The sequence below is a fragment of the Talpa occidentalis genome, unplaced genomic scaffold, assembly GCF_014898055.3.
Source record: "Talpa occidentalis isolate TD23 unplaced genomic scaffold, MPIMG_talOcc4v2.1, whole genome shotgun sequence".
NCBI lineage: Eukaryota > Metazoa > Chordata > Mammalia > Eulipotyphla > Talpidae > Talpa > Talpa occidentalis.
This window is the reverse complement of record NW_026555331.1, coordinates 134,242,492-134,263,545: the sequence shown is the minus strand read 5'-3', so window position 1 is coordinate 134,263,545 and position 21,054 is coordinate 134,242,492. Positions and strand designations below refer to the sequence as shown.

General features: G+C 42.2%; 1 protein-coding gene across 1 annotated transcript; it reads right to left on the bottom strand.

The window, feature by feature from the left end:
• Nucleotides 1-9,523: 9,523 nt before the first annotated feature.
• LMOD2 (leiomodin 2) lies at nt 9,524-17,984 on the bottom strand. Its single transcript, XM_037519632.2, has 3 exons — nt 17,618-17,984; nt 10,086-11,392; nt 9,524-9,567 (listed from the first exon to the last, which is right to left on the bottom strand). The coding sequence occupies exons 1-3, from the start codon at nt 17,892-17,894 to the stop codon at nt 9,541-9,543; spliced, it is 1,611 nt and encodes a 536-aa protein (XP_037375529.1). The 5' UTR covers nt 17,895-17,984; the 3' UTR covers nt 9,524-9,540.
• Nucleotides 17,985-21,054: the final 3,070 nt, after the last annotated feature.

Genomic DNA, 21,054 nt, shown 5'->3' with positions numbered 1-21,054 from the left:
AGTATAACTTCTAGAAAAACATTCACAAATACATATAAATAAAGGTATTTTTCTTCTGACATTTCCTTTAAATGTCAAAAACCCTTCTAACGTTCCACATTTTGCTTCAATGTAGAGTTCCTCTGAGCTGCTATTTGTTTAATTATTGTTCATATGACTATACCAATTTTTAATCTGGGGTGCTGCCACCACCCAGCCCCAATTTGATCAGGAATTAGCCCAAGATAAATTGTGGAATGAGGGGTCAAATTGAACCCTGAGAGTGACTTTAGATGATTTGGTTTTGTGTTTCTGTGACAGTGATGTGGATCACCTGATTTTTCGGAGAGGAAATTTTAGCACTTTGTGCTAGTGACAACAGTATTTTGATCAGTGAAGATTGGTACACTTTTTGATTACATACCTAAATTAAAATATCCCAAATCTATGACTCCATCAAAGTTGTGTTGTCAGTAGACTTAGGCAATTTAACTTGAAATAAAGATTGTATGGCTAGTTACACACTATTTCAATCTGGAGCAAGTGATTGTGTGCAGAAAAGTATACAAACATGTTGATAATATGAGTAAAAACCTCCACTTTGGAGTGAAATTTCATCTAATGAATTCAAGACTTAGGCTTTTAAAGATTATACTCATTTTAACTCAGGAAGGTTATAGAGGACAGGACTTCTCTCGCCACATTGTCAGTTCTTGCCTTATCTGGAACCTCTCCCGACTGTATCCTGCACAGCCGCTTATGACCACAGCCTCACCATGTAACCAGACCACACATGGGAAGGATATAGAGTCCTGGGTGGAGGGGGGCCAGCGAGAGTGCATGCAGGTGTTCTTGGAACCCTGGTCCTCCAGTGTACACTCAGGGAAGGCTTCCATCAGCTGTTCCTTACTTGTGTAATCCTTGCAGCCTCTTAGCCTCTTAGCCTCCAGGTGCTAGGGACCAATCTTGCCTCTGTAACTTTGTCAACTATAAACCTTTGGCCAAACAAAAACATTTTGAATTCAGAATAAATATTTGTGAGAGCAATACTGGTCATATGGAGTTTTCAAATTCTGTACAATGCCAAGACTTTGATATATCCCCTTTTTATTGCACTGTCCCCAAATCCTAGCCATGTGAGGAACCATGTTTCTAGAAGGTGTTCTAGGTCATTTACTCTTGATCTATCCAGACAGAACCAGTGACTGGTACTCTATTTTATTCCTAGACTTGATCCATCCATCTGAATTATTTCCTTAACTCCTTGTCTGCTCCCTAGTTCAAGTCTGGAGTGCCTTTGCCTTGCCTTTCTCTGCCCTTTTTGACAATAATGACATTTGGGTCTCCCTAGTGGCTCAGGGGTTAAAGACAGTGCTATCCAGCTACTGCCAGCCACTACAGCAAGAGTTCCATCCCCGGCCAAAGAGCAATCCGTATGGCGCAGTAGACCTCTCCTGCCTCACCCGCTGCTCCCCTCAGCAATGTATTTCAGTAGATCTGTCTGTTCTGCTCTCCACTCTATCTCTGGTGGATCCTCTCACCATCCATACCTCTGGCCTGTACCCCAGTGACATTCAAGTGCCATTGTGGGGTCTAGGTTACTGCCTACCGCCGAACACCATCATCAGGGCCAGACAATGATTGTCCTGCCTGTCCCGCCTACACAAGGATTTTTTTTTCCTCACTAGATGTCACTACATCTGACATCCGGGTGACCATGTTTGTTTTCTGACTGCAGGAAATTTAGACTCCTGGGGGTCATATTTATGCTGGAAGTAAGGATTTGGGACTCAGGTTGTATGAGTGGTATTTACAGATAGAAGTGGATGAGGTCACCCAGCGAGCGAGGGAGTGAAGAAGAATAGAAGCTCTGTAGAAGAATGCCTTTTCCCCTTCTCCTTGGGTCAATAGGTTACTCATCTTCCATGGTCTCTTTTGAAAGATATAAGGAATGAGAGGCTGAATTCCAGACAGGAAGATATGTGAAAAGATGCACATTGAGAGGGGACGTCACTTGTTCAATGAATTGTAAGTGATTTGATAAGGCGCATGGTCTGTGAGAACAAGTGATGGAAGAAGCAGCAAAAAGATAATCAGGAGCATGTTTGTTTTGCTAAGATAATTCATTCTGTAGAATATGAATTTCCACTGAAGAATTTAAAGCAGATGACAGATGTGATCAGAATCACATTTTGGAAAAATATCTCTTTGCCATGCTGAAGACAAATTAGGGGTGAGGGAGAATGGAGAGAGAGAAACCAATTAGGAAGCAATAATTCAGATAGCAGATGATGAGTGACTCAATAAAGGTTTTTGTGATGGTCAAGGAGAGGATATACCATTTTCCCAAGGGGAGAACTCTATTTTTTTTTAAAGATTTATGTATTTATGCATACAAGACCTGGGGTACAGGCCAGAGGCATGGTGGGTAAAAGGACTCACCAGGGACAGTGGGGAACAAAACAGGTGGATTGACTGAAATACACTACTGAGGGGAGCAGCCGGCGACACAGGAGAGGTCTGCTGCATCCTATGTGGGTTAGCTCCTTGGCCGGGGATCGAACTCGTGCTGTAGTGGCTGTGGATAGTGTCATAGTGCTGAGGCTTAACCCCTTGTGCCACCAGGGCAGACCCAATTGGAGAAAGTCTATTCCCAGCCATAACTTTAAGTGACTCCCATTAAGACAAGGCTTTTTAACTGGACAGTTTGGATGTGGAAAGGTGGATTGGAACTGTTGTTCAGAAAAGGAACTGTTGTTCAACAGTTCACTCTGTATATAACAGAGTGAAAAGAGCTTGGAATTTCCAAGAGTAATCAGGGAGGATAGTCATGTGGAAAGTTATGAGGGAAGAAGAGGAAGCAAGTGACAAACTAGCAAGAAAACACAGACCATTAATATGGGATTAAATAGCCACTGGAGGGGGTAGGAAATCTCTCTGGTCCATTACCCAAAGGATTTCTAATCACAGCAACACCTGATCTTCAGTTCAAGGTCATTGTGTTGCTGGACTGGCCACCTTCCCTTCATTTCCCCAATTTTCATGCAATGCAGAATCTGTGGAAATCAAGAAAGAGAACTGATTGCTACATCAAGCCAATGTGGTTTGGAATAGGTCCATTAAATCACAGGATTACAGATGCATGCTTGGAGCCAGAGATGATCACAAGAGCTACGCCTGTAGGCCCCACCCCCTTAGCCAGGAAGTCTCAGAGCTCTTGCAGAAGACTTTGACCTGTCACAGATGGCATGAGATTTACAGTTGGCTTTGTCTAGATCTTAGACACGATTTATGTGTGTATATATACACACATAATTACACAAACACGCCTCATCCTACCTGATATGAGAAATATATATTTTAACTACAATATTTAATAAACATATAAATGATATATAAACTAACTCATCCATAAATAAAAATATTTTCTCATGTCAAGTAAAAATGACATATATGTGTATACGTGTGGGTGTGTGCGTGTATATATATATATATATATATATATATATAAATGCATCTTTTCTTTTTCACACCAAATAAAAATTATATACAGGAAAAATTTGGGGACCCTCAGGCTCTTCCCAGAGCAGCACTCTTGTGTCTGAAGCGCTGCAGTGCCCCTCTGCATCTCAGGGAAGGGAGCCAATCTGCCCCCACATCTGATAACCATCTCCACTGCCCTGGCCCAGACCACCAGTTCAAGGGAACACATTCAAGCGCCAGAGCTCGCTGAGGCGTTTTAAATGCTGCTGACGGCTCCCTCCGGAATGTGACCCTCTGCTGGGCCGTGGGCTGGTGTCTCTGCCTATTCTGGTCACACTCATTCTCTGCGCTCTCCCCTGGAGACCTCACCTAAACCCTCATCTTTAGATGTCATTCTTTGTTAATTTTTTTAAATTTATTTTACATATTTTTACATCATTTTTCATTTTTGCACAATGTATGCATTTTCATCTTGGTTATAGTCCCTGTAAAATTCCCACCACCTTTGTTTTGATCCTACTCCCTTCTCCCCCCCGCTGTAGAGTGTCTCTGGTTTATAGTTGCCTTTAAATGTCATTCTAACTACATGACCCCCAAATCCTTTTTTCCAGCCTAAATCCCACCCCCACGATTCTAGACTCATGCCTTTAAACAGACAGGCACCTCAGACATTATATTTTAAAACCAAACTCACCTTCTTCCTCCCAAACCTCCTATTGTATTTGCTTTCGAGTCATCATCATCTACTCAAACCCCAGTCTGGTGGTGAAGTGTCAACCGAGACTCCTCTCTGTTGCTCCCTGCCCCTGCGTCTAACCAGTTCCTAAACTCTGCAGTGCAAGTTTCTCAGTCTCTGCCCTGTTTGATCTGATCTCCACACCTATGCAGCAATCCCAGTCACTTCCGCGCCACTGTGCTCTGAGCTCTACTATTGTCCTCCCACCTGGTCTTGCTGCCACCAGCCTGGGCCTTGCCTGGTGCATGGGTTACGCAGGTCATATTTTTTAAAGCTAGATAAATATCACGCCACTCCTCCTCTTGAAATATTTTGATGCTCCCCATGACTTTCATAATTAAGTCCACATTCCTGAGTTTACTCACTGAAGTGGCCGGAACAGGTGCCTGTGACACTCAGCCCCTCCTGGAATTTTTATGCAGATGTAGAAAATGCACAGACTTTTGGAAATGCATCATACTGATGCACGCCTCTGTGGTTCAGACTGGCATATAATTTGGCTGAGAGAAAATTGGTAAACATGACAATTTGGTTAAAACCTAAATTCCAGTTTTGGTACACCACAATGAGGCTTTGCAAGGCTTGCCTCTCCGGGAGACAGCTTTCTAGCTTTGATTTTCAGTCAATCATTTCTTCGAAGGGCTTTAGGAAAAAGTTGGATGTCGGAACAACCAAATAATAAGACGTATTGGAACGAACTAAATATCTAACTTCATGGGAATAATCAAGATAACCTAAATTGCCAACTGTGACTGTAATTGATTAAATAAAATATGGTGTGTGGTAAACCGGTATCTACTTCTTTTTAAGGAAAAAAATAGTTATGTGTGTGTTTAAATATGTATTAAGAAGAATCTAAAAGGATACCATAAAGCATTTTCAGTAGTTGTTCTGTGTGGATTGGATTATGGGGATTGCTTATGTTCCTTTTCTGATTGGTATTTTCTTTCTAATTGTTAAGTTTTTTTAATTTAATTATTTTTTATGAAACTATTTAATTTTCTTACGTTGTTGTTTATTTTTTAAAAAAGATTTATTTATTTATTTATTTATACAAGCACTGGGTACTGTCAGAAGCGCGGGAGGGTGAGAGGATTCACCAGAGCCAGAGCAGGGAGCAGAACAGGCAGACTGATGAAGTACACTGCTGAGGGGAGCAGCGGGCGGCAGGAGAGGTCTGTGCGCCATGTGGGACCCTCCTCCGGTGGCCGGGGAGCAGCCAGGGATCGAACCGGCGCTGCAGAGGCAGCGGGCAGCTTCGCAACCCAGAGCTCAACAACTGCTCCACTGGGGAGGCCCACGTTGTTGTTTATTTTTGTACAGTATTTGATTTCTCCCCTTAGCTGTAGTCCCTGTCAATCTCCTACCACCATTCTTTTGATGTTTTTATATGACCATGTACCATTTTCATAAAAAGTTCACACGGAAACTATGTAGTAGTCCATCAAATGGTTCTTAATGAATTCTATCCTTAATTCACCAACATTATGAATATAAGGGGGCAAGAACTGAGAAACTAACCTTTTAACCAACTCCTTATTTTTAGAGAAGTACATAAAAACCCTGTGATTTTAGCAGGAATCTAGAAAACTTAAATAAGGGACCAGGAAAATGAATATAAGAAAGTGAAAATCAAAATCAACAAAAAACTATGAACCAGAGACACTTTTTGGGGGGTGGGGGGCGGGAGGGGAAGGATTGGGATCAAAATGGGACGTTTGCAATTGTATGGGGGAATATAAAAATAAAATTTATTATTTAAAAAAAAAATAAAATAAAAATAAAATATGTTTTCCAGTGGGGGGGGAAAAAAAAAAAAACCCTATGATTTTCAACTGTTTCCTCAAACTCAAATGTCCTTCTCATTCCTCACTCCCCTTACTTCCCTCCTTTTAGCCTGGTATCTTCTCTATTCTTAAAAAATCCAGATCAAGTGTCACCTTCTTTGAGAAGCTTGTCGTGACCTCTTATCTGCTCTTTTTCAAGGGTCTCTGGTAAACTGTGACGCACGGGCCAAATGTATTCAACACTTATTTTTGTCCAGGTTGCAAACTAAGAAGAGCTTTTACATTTTTCAATGACTGAAAAAAATCAAAAGAGGAAAGTCAACACTGTATGAAAATATATGGAATTTAAATCTTGGTGCCCATAAACATTCTTACTCATCTGCATTATCTAGGACTGCTTTGCTCTGCGCTGGCACAGTTGAATGGTTGTGACTAAATAGCCCACAAAGTCTAAAATATTTAGTCTTCGCCTCTCAGCAGAAAAAGTTTGCAAACACCAGTTTTAGATGATTAAGTTTTCTCTGTGCTCATCTGCCTCCAACTCAGTTCTTACACATATTCTGAAAGGGATGGTTTTCTTAGGATTCCCACAGCCTCACAGTGGAGAGCACTTTCTATTCAATTTGGTCTTCTAGACACAGGAGGCCGTTAGTTAATAAACCTATAATGCTTGAAGGAATGGGTACGTTTCCTCTACTAGAACATAACTTACATGTGGGCACAGGGTTTATTTTCATTACTCACTGGGTATTCCCACGGTCCAGAAGAGCATCTGGAGTGTGGTAGGCACCCAGAATGTATTTGTGCAAGCTGTTAAGTGCCTCAGTGTTGGTATCGCATCTCCATATTTTAAATTCTCTGGTCAATTTTTAGTTGTTTTTATCATGTGCTCTGGTGACTAGTAGAAATAACACTCTACCTTTTGAGCCACAGAGAAGCAGAGATGACAGCATTTACTTTGTCATGAAAGGAAGTAATTTTGAGGTCGTTTCGAGAATGAATCGATTGACTGTCTCAGGGCAGGTATTAAATCAAGATCTTGCTGACGCTGAGTTATTAAATATCTGTGGTAGCAGGGCTCGGGAAGCAGAGCGAGACTTGCCATTCTGGCCCCATTTCAAACCAGGATGAGGTGTACTTTAAGAGATTAACATGCAGATACAAATCGAAGCCTAGCCACTTTATCTGGTCTTGGATGGCCTCTTTCCTGGTGAGCTGAAACCTCTTTATAGAGGATGAGCTAATTAGTTTTCATACCAGTCCTATGAGTTTGCAGAATGCACTAAAAATCCCTATCCTGTGCTGAATAAAGACAGTCATTATGCCTTGCATGTCTACACTGTTGTTTTCTGAAATAACACTTGAGAAATATTTTTCCTGAATGATAAATGCACCTACCCATTTTATCCCCAACCAGGGCACACTTGTTTTCTGAGTTATATAATATTTTGTTTTGTAGATTGAATGTATTGGTCCTTATCTTTACATTTTAGAAGCACTTGCTAAGTGTATGCTGCCCTTTTCTGAGCCCAAAAAGTTCCAGCAAGCTCATCTTTTAAAACGCAAAGGAGAGAGTATTTGTCTCCCAGCTACTTCTGGTGAGAAGGCCGCTGCCAGTCTTTCCAAAATTAGCAGCTCCTGTCCCACAGGGGCTACTTTTTCCTCTCCTATCTGGCATTCCTGCATCTGTTACTAACAACCAGTTGCCAGCAAGCCTTTGCTCCTCTGCCTCAGCAGGATGTGATTGGAAGCTCTTCCCCTTTAGAAGAACCCTGTCCTGGAGCATTGAGAGGGCCCAAGAGGAGGAGAAAAGTCTACCTTGGCTTTCTGTTCTCAGTGACACACACGCACGCACATCTGCGGGCACACACATCTTTCATAAACCTTAATTCCAGCTTTTGTTTCTTTGAGGAATAATAATGAACATGCTGTGAGCACCAATGAAAAGGGAGAAAAATAGTGAAACTACTCTGAGGGAAATGGACGTTGTCTACTGTGTTCTAAGAACAAGGAGCCTTTGGAAAGTTTGAGTCTGAAGGAAGCAGAGAGGACAGAACGTACAGTCAGTCAAGAGATAATCTGACCTAACAGAGACACTTCAGTCCTCTGTGCCTGGGTTTCCTTATCTCTAAAATGGGGACAGCATCATTTTATGTTGGTGTGGACAGTACATGACACAGACGCCTTAATAGTTCAGAAAGTGTTAGTCATTCCCTCATAGAATCTGGGCACTGACTTAGCTCAAGGGAGAGGGGAAATATCTTTCAGAGATTTTATCTGTCGCTCTTATCGAGTAAGAGAAAGAACAGCAGAAACAAATGAAAAGAAACAGACCCAATAACTATGGGAGAAATTTTCTGGTGAAACACAATCCTCTTGATGGGAGATAATCCAAAGCTTTGTGCATGTACAAATGGTGATTGAATGAATGGGTGGCCCGGAGAGCTTGCCAAGACCACCATTATACCTTGCAGGGCACAGAGGAAACACAGCTAATCTCAGTTAATACAAAGGACTTTAGAAGAGATTTATAGCTTTCGTAAGTTGGAATGGGACTCTAGGGTGAAATGAAGGTAATCTCGGAAATAACTTTCTGTTATTTGAATTCAGGTCTTTCTTGAGAGAGAGGGAGTGAGGATTGCAAATACCTGTGCCCTTGTCTCTGGATGGACATCAACATTGCTACTATTTGTGTAGAGCACACAAAGGCTGAGACCATGGGACTGAGTTTCATCCAAAGAGGCTTGAATGGAGAATCTTAAGCATCAGTCTCAAGCGAACTCAGAATTCAGGGGATTTATCTGCTATACATTCTCTTAGCCCATATTATATTTCTACCAAGCAGCTTTCGAAGTTTCTTCCAGAAATAGTTTAATTAAAAGTGATTGACTTGACTTCTGGCTAGCTGTCAGCCTTATAGCAATGCAGGCTGGGTCTCACATTAATGCATCGAAGATGATAACAGTCACAATGAAGGTCTTTCCTGGACCCTTTTTATCTCACTACTAAAGCAATTTATCAGAAGATTCTTGATTACAGACCTTTAGAAAGAGCTCTGGTAAGTTTTTCTTGGATATGAGAAAATTAAAGCAAATGTTAAGGATCCAAGTCGATTGGGCAAGAGAACGTAATCTTTTTAATATTTAGAAATGCCACACACACACCTGACAGATGCATGAAGTCACAAAAATATTAGTTTGTTTAAAAAACAAAAAACTTCAATCCAAATTTATTAGGATTACAAAAATAACAGCACATTTCATTTACTCATTACAGCTCAGTTACCGACACATCCAGAGATATGAAGAGCATCTATAAATAAACTGCTTCCTGCCAATACAAATCGCATGACATAAAAAAAAAGACATTTATTTTCATATTTACAGAAGAAACATGCTGATTGTTTCTTAAAGTTCTCTTTGGAATTAATGGGTGAGGCTACTGTTAAAGCCAGAGAACATTTCAAATTGAAGAAAGGTATTTTAGAAACATCTCACAATACATTCTATTTAATACCACTGAATAATTCTGCATCCTCTTCTAAAGATCCTGTTTTTATCGCAGAGCTTCTGGAACTTCCACCTACAAAAACAGGGGATTTGCTTTCAATAAAAACAACACAAATGAGGAAATGAAAAATAGCTCTAGGTTATGTCTCTAGCAGGATTCTCAGAAGCGTACTTAGAACAGGTGAAGACTGATTATTGCTGCATGGTATTCAAATTTTATATTGTAATAGGTTTTAAATCATTGCAATTTTGTGATAAAATAACTGGCAAGTAATGCATTTTTTTTTTAATATAGATACACTCCCTGATTTTCCTATTAAGGAAATCAGTGCTTTTATATGTTGGACTATCTTTTACAAAGAGCCTGGTCCTCACAGGACTGCTAAGTAGGTGGCCTCGACCCTCTTCTCAAATGAAGGGGGTTAGTTGGAGACCTGCTCCTGATGCAGCAAACGCGGGGTGCTTGCTCTCGCATGCTAAAATATTTTAAATACTAGTAAGTATTTTGAGAGGTGATTCCCATACTGTCCTGCAATGAGGACAGACACCATTCTCCCTCTGCGCCCCAATACCCACTGTGGGGTTACTCACCCGCTTCAGCTGTCTTATGCTGCTTCCCCGAATGGCTTCCATGAGATTCTCATGAACCGACCTCTGAGGGGTGGAAGGACGAGAACTGTCTTCCAATTTCTTCTCTTGCACTGACCTCAGGGAATTTTTTATTGCCTTTAAGTTATTGTTTGGCTGTTTCTTAACCTTTTTCCCTTTTTTCTTTTTCTGTCCATTCTGTAATGCCCGCTGGGCGCTCTCCTGTTGTTTGATGACCTCTGCGATGTTGCGGGTGATGAGCTTCTGGTCTGGCAGCGGGGGTGGCGGGGGTGGAGGAGGAGCGGGCAGCTTCTGGGGGTGCGGTGGGGGTGGGGGTGGGGGTGGTGGAGGGGGCGGGGCCACCGGGGGAGCGGTCTGGGCTTTCTTGGGGACCTTGGGGGAAGACCAGGGAGAGTGCCTGGGGGATGCATAAGGCGAGGAGCCAGGCGTACCCCTTTGCCAGACTTTGGTCCTCAGATGGGATCCGCCATCACATCCCTCTTGCTGCTTCTGCTCCTCCCTCCGCTTCTGCCTCTGCTTATCCATGTTTCGCGTCAAGAGGCTGGTCATGCTCATTCTTGGTCCGGGGAGCTCGAAGTGGTAGCCCAGCCTCAGCAGCGTGGTGTTGTCCCGCAGCAGCTTCACGATCTCCATCTCCACCTGGCTGCCCATGATGTGCCTCTGGTTGTGGAAGCGCAGCTCGGTGAGCACGGTGTTGAGCTGCAGGGCCCGCATGATGGCCAGGATGCCCTTGCCAGTGATGAAGTTGGACTCCACGTTGACGCTGGTGATGTGCTGGTTGACCTGCAGCATGTCGGCGATGGCCAGGGCGGCGCTGTCGTCCGCGTGCGTGTTGGCCAGGCTGAGGGTCTTCACCACCGTGTTGTCCCGCAGGGCCTCGGCGAAGCGCGCCAGCGTCTGCGAAGTGATGTTCTCGATGTTGTTCAGGTTGACCTCGGTGGTGTCGGGGTCGTTGTTTCGAATCCTTTCCAAAGCGTCCTCGATCACCGTGGGGTTTCCACAGGGGTGGATGGCCGCCGGCGACTCGGTGTTCCTCCCACCGTGGCCGTTGGTCAGGTTTATGTTTTCCATCTGGCTTTTAAATGTCTTTGGCTTCGAGGGGTCCGAGGGGACAGTTCCGTTCATGCCTTTCTCGCTTTCGGTTGTGCTCTGCTCGCCATCGCTGGCCTCCTCCTCATCATCCTCATCTTCATCCTCCTCCTGCTCCTCTTCAGTGTACACCTCTTCAGAAACCTCGCTGTTAGTTTCAGTAAAGATGAGCTCTTCCTCACTCTCCTCTTTGTCTTCTTCTGCAACCTGAAGAGCATAATATGATTACCAGATCTGTCATTTTTTTTTAAAGATTTATTTATTTATTTATACAAGAAGAGCATAATATGAAGAGCATAATATGATTACCAGATCTGTCATTTTTTTTTAAAGATTTATTTATTTATTTATACAAGAGCTGGGGTACAGGCCAGAGGTGCAGGAGGGCGAGAGAATTCACCAGAGACAGAGCAGGGAGTAGAACACGCAGAGCGACTGAAAACACTGCTGAGGGGAGCAGCCGGTGAGACAGGAGAGGTCTGCTGCGCCATGTGGGTATCTCCCTGGCAGGCCGGGAATCGAACCCGCGCTGCAGAGGCTGCGGATAGCTTCACAGCGCTGTGTTCAACCTGCTGCGCCACCAGGAAGGCCCACCAGATCTGTCATTTTTAAGCACAATTTTTATTTTGTTTTAAATTCTTTTTTTTAAAGATTTATTTGTTTATGCATGCAAGGACTGGGGTACAGGCCAGAGATGGGAGGGTGAGAGGATTCACCAGAGACAGAGTGGGGAGCAGAACAGGCAGACTGACTGAAATACACTGCTGAGGGGAGCAGCAGGCAAGAGAGGAGAGAGGTCTGTGGCGCCATGTGGATTGCTCCCTGGCTGGCCCAGGATGGAGAGGCTGAGGACAGCTTCATAAATTGCATCTTAATCCCTTGAGTCACGAGGGAGGCCCTAGATCTGTAATTTTTTTTTTTTTAAAGAGGCATGTATTTATTTATTTATTTGTTTGTTTGTTTTTTGTTTGTTTGTTTATACATGCACTGGGTACAGTCAGAAGTGTGGGAGGGTGAGAGAATTCACCAGAGCCAGAGCGGGGAGCAGAGCAGGCAGAAGGACCGAAGTACACTGCTGAGGGGAGCAGCGGGCGGCAGGAGAGGTCTGAGCGCCATGTGGGACCCTCCTCTGGTGGCCGGGGAGCAGCCGGGGATTGAACCGGCGCTACAGAGGCAGCAGGCAGCTTCGCAACCCAGCGCTCAACCGCTGAGCCACCGGGGAGGCCCGATCTGTCATTTTTAAGCACAATTTTTAATTGACAAAGGGATCCATGTGGTTTTATAATATACACATGCACAAAGCTTTATGGTCTACACCTAAAATGAATATAACATTATATGACAGTTTATCACGATAAATTAAAAGAAGAGAGAAAAATAACACCGTCAAGGACTACAAAAAGAATATAAGGGAAAAAAGTTAATCTGTTCTGTTCTCTAGCTCAGGAGACTAATAACCTTAGTTATGCATTTCGTTGCGTAACTTTCAACTTTTTCTATAAACATTTTCTTTCATTCTCTGCCAGATAAATATAACCAGCATTCAGTTTTGTAAGAGTAAAACTATACTATCATTTTGCCCATCTGAACAAACAAATCAGAACTTCAGTTTTACAGAAACATTGTTAATTTTTCACTCTCTTCACTATCTGTTTTGAACTACTTTATTCCTCATCTTCTTACAATTTAGCGAATTCAGCTTTCCCTTATGGAATCACCCCTGTGTCCTTTATTTCTCCATCCCAGAAAAATAAGAGACAATACAAATATCTACGATGTTAATGGGTTTCCTTTTCTAAGGTTCAAAAATTCTTCCCAAGATTTGCTCCCTATAGCAGATTTAAGGGGACCCAAGTACTCTCTACCCTGGCCTGCCACATGTAGACAGAAGCACAGATGTCATTGACTTCTCCAATGTTCATCTGTCCCTGCAGTAGAGCCTGGCAGTGTGTCTCAGAAACCCCAGGCCACCTGAGAGCTTTGCTGTCCCTGCCCCTCATCTGGAGAAGGGAGGCTGAAGACACAGGCTGCAGTTCCAGGCAGCAGCAGCCAAAACCCAGTTCTGTGAGGAAAAACATTCAGGTCACCCTTTTCGGTATATCAACCTGAAATGTCACACTAGCACAGTGTTAAACGAGAAGGTCTGCAGAAGGCCAGAGGGAAAGATAATCGTCCTTGTCACTAACTAGATTCTAACTAGAATGGGGAACAGCCCAGAACAGTAGAAAATCTTGACTCAAACCTTCACCTCTGCCTGAGAGTCTTATTCACCATGTATCAATTATGAAAGACTTTCAGGCAAAAGCAGTTTCTTTCTCTATGTCTTTCCTGTTTATAATACCAAGTGGCCGCTGCTTTCTGTTTTTGTTTCTATCTTTTCTGATTGAAAAAAAAAAAAAAACAACAACAACAACAATCTGGAAATTGCTGAGAGCTGATAACCCCTTCTCTTTATCTCCTCTACAGCCCTAGGTGTCCCTTCTGTCCCCAAAGCCTCGGTCCTCAAAGTTGGCAGGTTGTTTTGACCCCCCAAGGGCTCCTGCCTGAGGCACGTGGAATGAGCTCTGGAAAACACTGTGCTTGTCTCCAGGTTTATTTGCCCAGTTGCCATCACAAAATAGCCTCGGCTTGCTTAGGGTGGCAGGCAGCAGGGGATGGCCTGGAAAGGGGTCAGCCACTCCTGGGATGGCTTGTCCAGTCTTAATTATGCACTTGTTCAGGAGCAGGAGGGGGAGGGATTGTGTGTGTGTGTGTGTGTGTGTGTGTGTGTGTGTGTGTGTGTGTGAGAGAGAGAGAGAGAGAGAGAGAGAGAGAGAGAGAGAGAGAGAGAGAAAGAGGAGGGAGGGAAGGAGAGTTGACAACTGACTGCAACTCACAACCCCAAAACATGAGAAAAAATGTTTGCCCCTAGTCAAGCTACTTGGTGACTATGAGAAGGGAAGCCTCATTTTGCACAGAAGTGGACTAACTGGACTAACTGAAGGAACGAAATAATTTGTAGGCTGGTTTCTCCTCACCCCCACTTCACCTCACATACATTTATATATTTTCTTATAATTCTAGCCCACGTTGGCTGTGTGTGCACATGAGCATATATGTTGTGTGTTTGTAGCTATTTCAGTATTTGGAGGAAAGAGGCCTATTCCAAAATCTAAAGTATTTATAATATCTGCACGCCACCATTAAATCTTAATCCTTTTTGGTTTTTAAGAGACCTTTAGCCTCTATCTGCAAAAGATGTTTTCCCCTCAAAAAGTGCTTGAGAGATAATACCAGAAACTTCTGCCGCATGACTATGTAACATCTAATGACACTTCTTCCAGAAAGCCTTCTTTGACACCCCCTCAAGATATTCTCCTGGTATGCGCCGGTGGCACTGCACTTCCTCTGATAAGATACTGATTTTCATTACTTGTTTGTCATGGTCCCAATGGCTGGTAGCTGGGTGAGAGCAGGGATCTGTTTCACTCACTTTGCACAGTGCTTATTAGCATGTTGTAGTGGCTCGATAAATATTTGTTTACTGAGTGGCTCCAAGTTGACACTGGTTAACAGTCACTAAGAATCAAGAAGACTAATCCTAGGAGGGAAGTAGTGACAGGGCTAGGAAGAGGTAAGATGATGGACTGTAGCCCAGAATTCAGGATTTTATTCCTAAAATCTAGATGGTCCAGGATACTCTGTGATGGCTTCCACCCTAGCTGTGAACTGCTAGGAGAACACAAGTGCAGTGGGAGAAAAGTTAACTAGCTGAGAAAGGAATCAACATTCATCAACAAAGCGGCCTCTAATTGAGCTGATACGCCACTGGCAGGGCTCAGCAGAAACTTAGAGAGAGGAGGCTGCAGGATGCTAAAAGTAATTTTTGTCTACTCTCTGCCACTAGTCTCTCTGCCTCTCTGCCACTGCTCTGGCATTAACCCCGATCCTTGTGAGAATGAGTGTGGGAAGGTGGAGCGAGGTGAAGTGTGAGGCGCCGAGGGATGCTATGGAGAAGGTGAGTGTCGGTACAATCAGGGATTAAGTGAGGCTACACAAAAGGGGGGTTGCCAACCCTTTCTCCCGACCAGCTCCCTGGCATCATCCCATGATGAGGAGGCAACGGACTTGTTTTCAGGTCTGCTTTAAAAAACTTTTAGACAAGTCACTGAACCCCTGGGTGGTCCTTAGAAAATACAGCATGACTGAGTGGTTCTCAAGTGTAGTGGGTTTCAAAATCACCTGGAGGACTTGTGACCTCCTTGTGTTAGGCCCCAGGGTCCCTCATTCAGAAGTCAGGGGAGCCTTAGAATTAGCAGTTCTAAGAATTCTCAGGTGATCCTGAAGGTTGGGGACCTGCGTTTTAAGAATCATTGTCTGGTTTCTTTATAAGCTGTTCACCTCAGATGAGTTTCTTAACTTCTCCTAGTCTCAATTTTCATGTCAAAAGGTGAGAAGTCAATGAAATGTGAATGAATTCATTGGCACCTGTGCCCGAGGCCTAGAAATCCTCAAGCTAAGGTTGTTAGACATTTGAGTCTCCAAGGCCTCTCGAAGCTCTAAGGCAGAGTAAGTTCATGTGAACCCAGGTGGGCAGAAACTTCCCTGCAATAGGCATTGAGCACATTTTCATGATTCTAACACAGCCAGTAGCCTCCATTTAAAGAACCCCAACTCCCTACTGTGTGACTCTTCAGTTAGGCTGTTGTCTCCCACCCCTGCCGGCCTGTCAGCTGCTCTGGGCTTTTTCCTGTGATGGCAGTGGATTTCCACCCTCATGAGCAGGCTTCTGCTCAGCACTCCTTGTGACTGCAGAGACAGCTGGCCAGCAGGGAAAGTGCAGTGGGAGAAAAGTTAACTAGCTGAGAAAGGAATCAAAGTTCATCAACAAGGCAGCCTCTTTAATTGAGCTGATACGCCACTGGCAGGACTCAGCAGAACCTTTGGCAGCTCAGGCGTTCACATCAACAGCTGACAGCAGCCTTTGCTCTTTGTTTCCACTGATCTCAAGGCATTATGACATTAAAATGCCTTTGTTGGGTGATTGCTACAGTGGCTGTCTCTCCTGGGTTTTCTGAGGTCATTTTATTCTCTCTTTAGTAAGGAAATTGTTTAATAATTGCAAAAAGAATATCATCGTGTTTTATCTACTTTATCAGATTTTTGACAGCATCTCCATAGCAGGAAAAAAAGGCCTTTAAAAATCCTGGTTGTGGAGGCATTCCAGGAGTGTCATGCGTGATTTCTCACCACCTCCGTCTCTAGCCTCCACCCGGCAGCCACCGTGGCCTCGGCAGACCCTGGCCTGAACCCAGCCGCCTTTCCTGCGATGATTGACGTGCACAAAGCTCACACATATCTTGCTACAAACGTAGCCCACACCCCTGTCATCAAGATCATCTAAGAGCGCCTAGATTAGCCCCGTGGAGTCTGGCCATCCACTTCAGGCTATTTTGATTTTAGATGATTCTAGTGAAGCACTAGGATTTTAAACACTTGCTCCTGACCTTCCACAAATGTAATAATGTCTGTGTCCATGTTATTATTGCCAGAACGTAGCTCTTTGAACTTCCTTCTGTTAGGGACACATTTACTAAATTCAAAGTAACTGTTTCCTTTTAGAAAAGAGGAGCTTAAATGACCCAACTTCTAGTACAAGCACTTGTCCTTAACCTGGGTCCTCCCATGGGTTTCCAGGTGGGGCATCATTTTTAAATTGTATGTGAGTTTATATTGATCTATACATTTGATATGAGCTCATCAAGCTCTCTATAAGCATAGGTGCGACTTTTTGAGAAGGGTGTAAACTTATCAGAATTCCAAATGGGTTCTGGATTTACCCAGGTCCCTTAAGCGCACAGATAGGGAAGAGGACCGTGTAGATGTGGTGACAGGTTGCAGGTCTCACAACTTAGGGACAGAGGAGGACTAGAAATAGGTCCCCTAACTCTTAGTGCCATGTACGTCTCACCACCCCACACATCTGGGAAAAAGGCATTATTTTTACTGTAGTCACCACCACAGTCAAAGCAACCACACAGCCTATCTTTCTTTTATAGAAAACATATTTACTTAACTGCTATATAAATATGTGTATATGTGAGTAATATACATAATCAGAATTTAACACCAAAAGCAAATATTGTGCACGTCGCCAACTTATAATTCAAATGAGGCTTACATCTGGCAAAATATCTAAACCCATGCCTTGCTCTTGAATTATGTTCATGCTGACCCCAACCCTAACTAAGAATTTCAGATCTGTCGTCCACTGGGTGCCTCTAGAAGTTACATGACTATTTCAGCCTGAGAAACATTTCAGTAGCAGGTACAAATAGGTTAAAAGAAAAAAAAAATAAGTGGGGACTGATGGGGATGGAAAAGTTAGAGAAAACAGTCTCTGGGGGTGGCGGGGGTAAGAGTAGCCAAGGAGAGAGCCTGAGAGCCTACCTTTCCACATTCCCCCATCCTCTCCTTCTCCAAGAGTTTTTGAGACTCCTTTTCCCAATAGGCCATCAGCGACTCTCTGCTGAATGTCCCGGTGGGAGTTTTCTCGGTCAGGCTCTTTTGCCTCAGCCCCACGGGAAGGCTGCGATCAGGTTCTATGTCTTCCAGCTCCCTCTCTAGCTCCTTCAGCTCCTCAGCTGACAGGGAAGCCAGGAGTTCGTCCTCATCAATGGATTCATATTTGCTAAGTCCTCTCCTGTAGCCAAAGGTAGACATGGTCCCTGCTTTGTCAGACACACAAGGAGCTTGAAGAACCAGGCATTCAAGGCAGCCAGAGGCAGGCAGGGAGGCAAGTGGGTAGGCTGGTCAGCAACTGGTGCTAGGAGTGGCTGCGATCGCTTTTTAAGAGTGGTGATACAGGGCTGTGACAATGCAGAGAGGGGTGAAAGCATAGGCTGTTTTAAGCATCAGACGTCACCTAGACATTTGAACACAAAGAATGTCACATCGGTGGAGCATGGAGGTCTCAGAACCACTGGGGATTATTAATATACTGGCCAGGGCCATATTTAGCTGAGCCTGATAGCTCCTGAGGACAGGGGACAGGCAGAGAGTGTTTCAGATAGGGAGTGACACAGGTCCTTTTATTTTATATCCAAACAACAGGAGAATGAAGTTTATTTTGAGAATGACTTGCCACCACCACACTGGCAGAAATTCTTTCACTATGCTCTTTGGGGTGGATAACCCACCATGCATCATTCTAGAGTAGCTATTAAGGTTCTCTTAAAAACATATTGTGGGTGGCATTGATGGGAACAGAAGGTCATGACAATATAGCTCTTTATATTTTCATTATGTTTTTGCAGTTTACAGACTCTTTAGTAACATTTTCCAAATTATAGCAACTCTTATGGCTAATATGATCCTCCTTTACAGATTTTAGCAAGTTTTGAGAGATTAAGTGAAAAATTTGAAGGCCCATGGCTAGAAGTGCACAAGTAGTTATCTTCGCCTAATGAAATGGCTTTCTTCTCCTCACCATGAATATTAGTGAAAAACTAGATATGCAAATAATATTCCAAAAAGATAAATGATAATATTGGGTATGATCTACTAGGAACTGAGATTGCATCAGCCTAGTGCTAAGCATTTTATGTCCTTTATCTCATTTAATCCCACAGTCATGAAAGATGTATTTTGTTACCTGTATTTAACTACTACAGGCTCAGAGAGGTTAAGTTAACTCACCTAGTGGCATAGAGCTAAAATATGGCAGAGCTAGAATTTGAACTCAAATTTGCTTCTAGACTGAAAACAGAAGAGATATTCATTTGAAATTATGTGTATTCACATGTTCTGATGAGTGGGATAAAATAAACACATCATTTACAGGACTTCAAAAATATATCATTTTAGTATACATATATGTAAAAATCTGTTAAAATGTGTATGCACAGAAATATACAATTATCAGTGCACATATTCTTATATATTTACTTACATATTCAACAGTTGGCGAATATTTGGGCTGTTTCCAGGTTTGGGTTATTATAAGCAGGCTGCTCTGAATATTTACATGCAAGTCTTCATGTGGCTATGTATTTTCATTTCTCTTGGGTAGATCTATAGCAGTAGGATTACTGAGTTATATGGTAAATTTACATTTAACTTTATAAGAAACTGCTAAACTATCCAAAATGGCCACACCAACTTACGTTCCCATGAGCAATGATGAGACCTCCAGTTTCTCCACATCCTGAGTAGTTATTGCTCATCTTTCTGATTAGAGCCTTTTTAGTGCATGTGAAGTGGTGTCTCATTTTTGGTTTAATTTTCATTTCTCTAATAAGTAATGATGCTGAGGATCATTTTTTGTGTTTATTGGCCATCTGATTTTTTCTTTGGTGACACATTCAAGTCTTATGCTCATTTTGTCTTATTATTACTGAGTTTTAAGAGCTATTTATATATTCTGGACTTTATCACATATATGAGTGGCAGATTTTTTCCCTTATTTGGTGGCTTGTTTAGTGATTTCTTTTGAAGGTTAAATATTTTTATTTTGAGAAAGTCCAATTTGTCATTTTTTTCTTCTATTGCTTCAACTTTTTTGTGTTATAACTAGGAAATCTTTTCTTAACCCAAGGTCAGAGAGAATTACTTCTATACTTTCTTCTTAGAGTTCTATAATTTTAGGTCTTTCTATTTATGCCTGTTATTCTTTCTAGCACCAGTTGTTGAAAAAATGATCCTTTCTTCTAGTTAATTGCATTTGGGGGAGATGAAAAATATATAAGCAAGTAAGCAGAAAACATATTAGAAAGATGTTCTATGGTGGAACTTAAAGCAGGATAGGAAAGAAGAAAAGATTATGGAGGTAATATTTTATGAATGGACGATATCTATAATAATAAAGGGACATTTGAAGTTAGACTTAGAGAAGTGAAAACTTGATACGTGTACATTATAATATACATTTTGTGTGACTTTAAAATATTTACTCAAATAATCTCAGAATCACAGTTTCTGAACTATTAAGGAGACGTTGAAATATATTGATCTTCTCCATCATTTCTGTCAGTCATCACCTAGTGTCTTTTTGAACACTTTCAGTAAAAATTGTATGCTAGCAAAAATTGACCCCATTGTTGAATGTCTTAAATCATTAGAAATTTCTTTTTTCTATTGTGTTGAAAGTGATCTCTCAAAAAGTCAGCCTATATATTTTATTTTCTCTCTAGAACAACCCTGAATAAATTTTGTCTCAAGTGAGTTTCTTCTTCCAAATCTTGTGTGACCCATGGTTAACTCTGAAAATGACTCCAGAAAAGGAGACATTAAAGTAGTTTTCTATATGTCAGTATAACTGGAAAAAAATGATGATTTGCCAAGGACACTACCTTAAGAATGACAGTCATTTAGATAATTTTGTATATTTAAAAAAATCACTAATTATGAGTAATCTCAACTCATGGATGATCTTAATTCACTGGGTCACCCTTTAAGTATTTTTCACAAACTTTCAAACCACTGGATGAAATTCTGCTGAGTGATTAAACATCACCTTCCCCTGGCTAGACTTAAGTGTAATGAATAATTTAGATTTCCTTGTAACCCTGTCTACATTGAGGGAACAAAGCCAATCATATGTGTCCCAAGCATCAGCAATTTCTATTTTGGGATTTCTACTTGATCACGTTATATTTCTGAGTAGAATTGCTTTTAGAATCAACAATACTACAAACATTTTTAAGATTAGTATCTCTTGTTTAACAACATAATCTCTATCTTGGGGAAATTATTTTCATGATTTTTGGTTGGAAATTAGGCACACACTGTATTGGCATTCTGTTTTTAATGAAAACATTTCTTCTTTCAATCTTTTTTGGGGGAAATGCTATTATTTGTTTATTTAACACACATTTATGAGTAC

Bases quoted from the DNA above. Each gene is read 5' to 3' on its own strand.
- LMOD2 (XM_037519632.2), bottom strand. From the start codon at position 17,894: ATGTCTACCTTTGGCTACAGGAGAGGACTTAGCAAATATGAATCCATT. The intron at 11,393-17,617 runs GCTCTCAGGCTC...TTCAGGTTGCAG, and splicing joins GGGGGAATGTGGAAAGGTAG to AAGAAGACAAAGAGGAGAGT. The intron at 9,568-10,085 runs GTGAGTAACCCC...CTGTTTTTGTAG, and splicing joins GCATAAGACAGCTGAAGCGG to GTGGAAGTTCCAGAAGCTCT.